This window comes from Branchiostoma belcheri, unplaced genomic scaffold (assembly GCF_001625305.1).
Source record: "Branchiostoma belcheri isolate BF01 breed outbred unplaced genomic scaffold, Haploidv18h27 scaffold2, whole genome shotgun sequence".
NCBI classification, from domain to species: Eukaryota; Metazoa; Chordata; class Leptocardii; order Amphioxiformes; family Branchiostomatidae; genus Branchiostoma; species Branchiostoma belcheri.
This window is the reverse complement of record NW_017803490.1, coordinates 3375081-3381906: the sequence shown is the minus strand read 5'-3', so window position 1 is coordinate 3381906 and position 6826 is coordinate 3375081. Positions and strand designations below refer to the sequence as shown.

Genomic DNA, 6826 nt, shown 5'->3' with positions numbered 1-6826 from the left:
TTCCTCCGAAATCGGCACACTTCTCAGGCGGCGGTTTGAGCGTACACTCCTCCAGGTGAGCGGACGTTCCTCCGGTTTTGAGCGTACATTCCTCCGAAATCGGCGCACTTCTCAGGCGGCGGTTTGAGCGTACACTCCTCCAGGTGAGCGGACGTTCCTCCGGTTTTGAGCGTACATTCCTCCGAAATCGGCGCACTTCTCAGGCGGCGGTTTGAGCGTACAGTCCTCCAGGTGAGTCGGACGTTCCTCCGGTTTTGAGCGTACATTCCTCCGAAATCGGCACACTTCAGTCGGCGGTTTGAGCGTACAGTCCTCCAGGTGAGCGGGCGTTCCTCCGGTTTTAAGCGTACATTCCTCCGAAATCGGCACACTTCTCAGGCGGCAGTTTGAGCCTCAAGGTGAGCGGACGTTCCTCCGGTTTTGAGCGTACATTCCTCCGAAATCGGCACAATTCAGTCGGCGGTTTGAGCGTACAGTCCTCCAGGTGAGCGGACGTTCCTCCGGTTTTGAGCGTACATTCCTCCGAAATCGGCACACTTCTCAGGCGGCGGTTTGAGCGTACACTCCTCCAGGTGAGCGGACGTTCCTCCGGTTTTGTGCGTACATTCCTCCGAAATCGGCACACTTCTCACGGCGGCGGTTTGAGCGTACAGTCTTCCAGGTGAGCGGACGTTCCTCCGGTTTTGAGCGTACATTCCTCCGAAATCGGCACACTTCAGTCGGCGGTTTGAGCGTACTGCCGTACACTCCTCCAGGTGAGCGGACGTTCCTCCGGTTGAAAGCTTGGGAACTTATCTATTCTATAAGTATAGAGGGAAGCCCTCTCACTTCTATATAATGTGCAATCAACTACAAATAATAATAATGTATTATGGGGGGCGACAACCTCCAGGAGGGCGTGTATTTTTTCACCTATTAAAAATTCATACAACACAAAGTGGTAATAACGCACTCAAGTAAAAAGGACTTATATTTCAACACTACCACTTTCAAATAAAACAATGGAGTTAAAAGACTCTTTTCTTGCTCCACGATAAAACATAGCTCATTTCAAAATAAAATCCAATATAAATGAAATACAAAGGATCATAAATATCAAAGACATTGTTGTAAATATGTAACACAAATTGCTGACGTGACACAAATTGACGTGACAGGTATGACGATCTCGACGATATCGTCCTTTGTTGCGCCTGACATATTGAGGGCACAGTGGTACTGTAATTCCTGATTTTTTCACTGTACTGTTCACTGTTTTCACTGTCACTGTTTTCACTGTACAGTGAACTTATATATACTACAGTTAACAAATAATTCCTGGAATTCGTTTTTCCTGCACCTGTCGCCACTGTGAATATGTAGTTCTGCGAACACGTCCATTTCTCTCAGACTGTGAAATTTTGCTACCGTGAACATAAAGTGAATTACAGTATTGTATACTTTCAATAAATGTTGCTCCCTCGCTTGTGCCGTGCCAAATAACCTCACTGTATAGTCTAGACATGGACGTACTTGTATGTATGATGAGGGTCTACCGAGTATGGAGGACCTGGCAACGGTTAACGGTAAATTCAGCGGGGTCGAGAAGTAAATTCAGTAGTCGGTAGGTAACGCTTAACGGTGACTTGACGTGCATTTGACGAGCGTTCTGAATTTGTGAGAAAAAAGTGATCATTGCCAATGTGTTGTTTACGCACTAGTACACCTCGAAATGAAGTGCGCATCACACTAGCGTCCCTGCCCTTATACATGTTATAGTGCGTCCACAACGTTTGAAGGTGTCTTTGAGGGGGGGGGTCGCGATGTAGGGGGTCCGGGGACATGCTCCCCTAGGAAATTTTGTATCTTTAAGCCTTCAACGACGCATTTTGAGAGGCAAAATAGGACAGCATCGGTACAGAAGGGAGACCAATTTAGAACAAGGTCACTAGCGTTCAGCTTTAGCCTGAATGTCAGCCTTTTACAATGTAGCTTTCGTCCGCTCCCCACTATCCGCAACTAGCCTCTACCAGGCTTCGGGAGAGCACAGTTTGCCGCATCCGAAGCCTGTGCGGCAAACTGTACTCTCTAGCGGACCAACCCCACTGGCATGTTATCTCTCTGTTTGGCCGATTTCTACTCTTTCCAGCCGCCTCCCGAAGCCTTGTAGAGGCTAGGGAAATGGATACAAATTTGATACTGTCTTTCCCCCCACCGAAAGATCTGCTTGGAGATTATGTATGGGGTGTACATTTCAGGCAAGAAAAATCACATGTTTACATACAATGCAATACAAAACAATACAGCACATTTCTTCAATGTAATCTTGAGTTAACATGTTGTACTGTTGCATTTTCATCTCAGGAGCCGCCTAACTAACAATGAACTCCGACGGTAAAGTCACTCTCCAAACTATCAAAGACGCTGCCGGCAGATTGTCTGGTCATGTGATTGAGACCCCGGTGCAAACCTGTGAAGACCTGGACTTGTTGGCGGGAAAAAGACTTTTCTTTAAATGTGAAAATTTTCAAAAGTCGGGTTCCTTTAAGGTATGTCTGTTTTACGGACAATCTTGTCAAGGGGTGCCCCCATGGAGCAATATATAATAGTTAGCGTACATGTCCTTCTACTAGTAGTATAGCAGCAACATATAACTTTTAAGTTAAAAGCATTGTAACGTCATAACCGTCATGTGGATTGCTTGAACCTGGAAGCGTCAAAGTTAGTACTAATCTCATCTACATACCGAATTATATAATAAGCAAATCGTGTGGCGCAGAGGCAGCGTTCTCAACTCGGAACCAGAGGCCCCGGGTTCGAGTCCTGACATGCCACCGATCTTGTGCCCTTGGGAAAGGCACTTTACACGACTTTGCTCACTTTGCTCAGGTGTAAATGAGTATTGTACTGTCCCTGTGTTGGTGTCGGCATTAATATAAGTTGGAAAAACTTGAGTGTGTCGTCACCAAGTCTTGTGATTAGATGTTTCAGAATAAATAAAAATTAAAAAAATCGAAATTAATCTAACAACTTGCAGATTTAACCGTCATGATAAATGCTACATGAAGAGGAGTCCATAAGCTTCTCCCTGAAACGTCTGACCCTTTTCAAAATCAATCCAGTTGCTTGAATAACTGTTATCTTCAATGTCATTACCATTGCCCTGTAGTTCCGCGGAGCATTCAACGCTGTTTCCAGATTGGTCCGTTCAAACCAACCAGCGTCCAATCAACGTCCAGTACAAGTGGTGGGTTCCAGCACCGGGAACTACGGCTGCGGATTGGCCCTAGCCGCTCATCTCCACGGAGTTACTGCTCATGTGGTTATGCAAAACGACGCTGCAGAGTGCAAGAAAGAAAAAGTGCTATCGTACGGAGCTAATTTGACACTGCGTGACAAACGAAAGGTCAGGACTGAATGAGCGATGTTAATAACAAACAAAGGATGATCGACACACGTATAATATCCTTGCTCACAGTACTCAGTGAGTAATCGTTTGCAAGTTTGCAACTGAATATTTTTTACTCCGTGAAGGAGGTATCCCTCCTGTAGGAGTATTGTGGTCAATCGTTGTTTTTTTTTTGTTTTTGTTTTTTTTTTTGCGTTCGCAGCTAAAACACACGGTTCCCTTTGTTTAATCGGAATGTGATTTTATACGTCGTCAGAAGCACGGTACCCCTGCATTCAAAAGGCATTTGGGGCTGGCCGCAAAAAAAGCGTTGTTTTGAATAGCGGGGGGGGGGTGTTTTTCTCAGGCAGATACTTTGCCCCTTTCTCATAATAAAGATGTTTTTTTCTCCAGGATTTTGGCGAAACTATTAAACAGGTGCAGGATGCAACAGGAGCGGTCTTCATATCCGGCAGTCAACATCCTGACGTCATATCCGGACAGGGAACTATGGGATTGGAACTTCTTCAACAGGTAAAGTCATCTGTGGTGTCATAATTTTAGATTTTTGCCTCAACTACAAGGTTTTTCAAGCTTGTATCGATAGTTTTCATGTCATGTCATGTTGTCATGTTGAACCTTTTTACGCCAGGTAAAGTCATCTGTGGTGACATAATTTTAGATTTTTGCCTCAACTACAAGGTTTTTCAAGCTTGTATCGATAGTTTTCATGTCATGTCATGTTGAACCTTTTTACGCCAAAACGGTTACTCAAGCAACTGGATGATGACTTTGGATACTTGAGCAACTTGGCTTGAGTAACTGTTTTTTGGCGTATCTTAATTTCTGGATGTTTAACTTTCACCGACGTTGGCCCTTTTTTTTATTTTCCAGGTGTCAGACTTGGATGCTGTCGTAATGCCGGTGGGAGGAGGGGGCATGCTGACAGGAGTGGCAATGGTTATCAAGGTATTTCTCATAGTTGCTTTTGTATATAATATATAATGTATTGATTGTAAAATTGCTCTCCGTTCCACTTGTACATATGTGCAGATTTCTAATAAGCAAATAAACAAAGTAGCTAAAATGTCTCTTTACCATCATGTGATTTTGTAGCTTTGGTTATTCATTCCATTTATTTAGCACTTAAAAATTATTGTCTTGTGATCAGATGTGATTTTGTCCCGTCCCAGTCCCTCTGTCCCGAGGTGCGTGTGTACGGAGCGGAACCGGAGGTTGCAAACCAAGCGGCACGGTCTCTCCAGAGCGGTTCCCGGTTCGTCTTCCCACAGTACCCGCGGAGCATAGCTGACGGAGTCATCGTCGGTATCGGGGAAGTGACGTGGCCGTACATCAAGGACAATGTGGACGACATCTTCACTGTTTCAGAGGATGAGATAAAGGTACATTTCAGATCATTTCTGTCGCAAAGTACTGTCATGATTACAGCAATACTATTTTGGAATGCTAGTCGGCGCTTTGGACCTTGGCGTACCGATGCTGATATCAAAGTGCAGTAAAGTACTGTGTATTGTACTGTACTTGAAGTTAAACTTGAACAGGGACTTCATAGGATGTCAACATGAGAGACAATTATCTTCTTCTTCTCCATTTGTCCCTGTCGTGCATCAGTGATCGGAGTTCTGCTGCGGTGATGTTTCTGAGCCCAGCATCCCACTTCAGGTTGTCAATGAAGGTTCTGCTTCTGTACTACTGTACTACTGTACTACTGTACTACTGTACTACTGTACTACTGTACTACTGTACTACTGTACTACTGTACTACTGTACTACTGTACTATTGTACTACTGTACTACTACTGTACTACTGTACTACTGTACTACTGTACTGTACTGTAAAAGTTGAACTTTGTTCACGGTTGCAGAATGCCGTGCGCCTGGTGTGGGAGAGGATGAAGCTTGTGGTGGAGCCGTCAGGTGCAGTGGGCGTGGCCGCCGTTTTGAGTGACAGCTTCAAGGCACGAGCGGGAGGGTGCGGGAACGTCGCCGTCATCCTGTCAGGCGGGAACGTGGATCTACAGAAAATACCCGATCTGCGGAATTGAATTTGTCTTTGACCTGAACACAGACACACAGACACACACACACGCACACGCACGCTCATATACATGAACACAAACATACATACATACACACCAACGTACATACCCACTCGTTCACAAGCAACACGTGTAACGACGCCCTCTTGCGGAATTCATAGGTGAATTTATAGGTTGATGATATTCTCTTCAGTATTCTTTGAAAGCGAGTGTTAGATTTCATTCGCAAAAGCCTCCCTAAAGACTGATGTCCTAGATATGAACCATTAAAGGAAAGATTAGAAATTGGCCAAAAAGGATAACATAACAGGGGAGTCGGTCCGCTAGAGAGTACATTCGGGAGCGGCAAAATGCACTCTCTAGCCAACTCCCCTGGTATGTTATCTTTCTGACCACTTTCTACTCCATCCAGCCGCTTCCCGGAGCCTGGTAGAGGCTACACAATGATACACGTGGTAGAGAATATTGCAAATAAGGTAGAGCTGGGTACCCTATTTTACCTGTCGAGTATCTTTTGTACCCTTCGCAATTCCTTGTGGAGACGACGAAATAGACTTGGCACCTAAGATAGATTTAGACACAAGGCTAAGAGCCTGGGGTCTTCATGATCCTTCATGTACCCCAAATGTACGTCTAACGGTCGAACTGACGTATATTCATTTGGTCTGGATTATGGATAGATATTCTCCACCGTTTCTAGGACCTGGTCCCAGAAGGCTTCAGTCACAGCTGTGTTCAACTTCTCTTCTCTAACCAGTTATTATACACATCATTAACTGTATACATATATTAAAATAGCAATCATTAACTGTATACATACATTAACATATCAATGTTTCTTCTTTTGTTTAAAGGGGCATATTTCTCTTCATTTGCTACAATGAAAGTGACGAAATTCGAATTAAAGTTAAATACGTTTTCTTCTTCTTCTGTGCTTCTATGCGTGTGTGTTTCTCAGTTTTATTATACGAGCTACGATAAGATTAATAGAAGTCGACACTAACTCACCATTTGGAGAAACTTAGAAATTGTTTTTTTTTTTTTTACTTTTGCTCTAATGTATATTTCTGTTCATTGATAACGATTATGAAATTGCCATGCTCACTGTTTCAGTCTCTCCCTTTGGTGCTTGTATTATCAAATAAGTACATATTCTATCAAGGTATATCGTGGCCATAAACCTTTATCACATAAAAACATATGTAAGAACGAAGCCATATAACTAACATCAATAGCAGAGGGCCTCGTTAAATCGTGCAGGGTGGAAGTTTGGAACGTTAGGCAACAGCAAGTAATTTTTATGGGTGACATCAACGCGCGCATTAATTTTCGCCTCATTTTGGAAAAAAAAAAAACACAAGAAATTTTGTTGCCCTCTGAACATGCCAAAAATGGGCAA

General features: G+C 43.8%; 1 protein-coding gene across 1 annotated transcript; it reads left to right on the top strand.

The window, feature by feature from the left end:
• The first annotated feature begins 4285 nt into the window (after nt 1–4285).
• LOC109468392 (serine racemase-like) lies at nt 4286–5433 on the top strand. Its single transcript, XM_019766642.1, has 3 exons — nt 4286–4336; nt 4561–4770; nt 5254–5433. The coding sequence occupies exons 1-3, from the start codon at nt 4286–4288 to the stop codon at nt 5431–5433; spliced, it is 441 nt and encodes a 146-aa protein (XP_019622201.1).
• The last annotated feature ends 1393 nt before the right edge of the window (nt 5434–6826 follow it).

Coding starts and splice junctions, on each gene's coding strand:
- LOC109468392 (XM_019766642.1), top strand. CDS start 4,286: ATGCCGGTGGGAGGAGGGGGCATGCTGACAGGAGTGGCAATGGTTATC. Junction 4,337..4,560: donor GAGTGGCAATGGTTATCAAG/GTATTTCTCATA, acceptor GTCCCGTCCCAG/TCCCTCTGTCCCGAGGTGCG. Junction 4,771..5,253: donor TTTCAGAGGATGAGATAAAG/GTACATTTCAGA, acceptor TCACGGTTGCAG/AATGCCGTGCGCCTGGTGTG.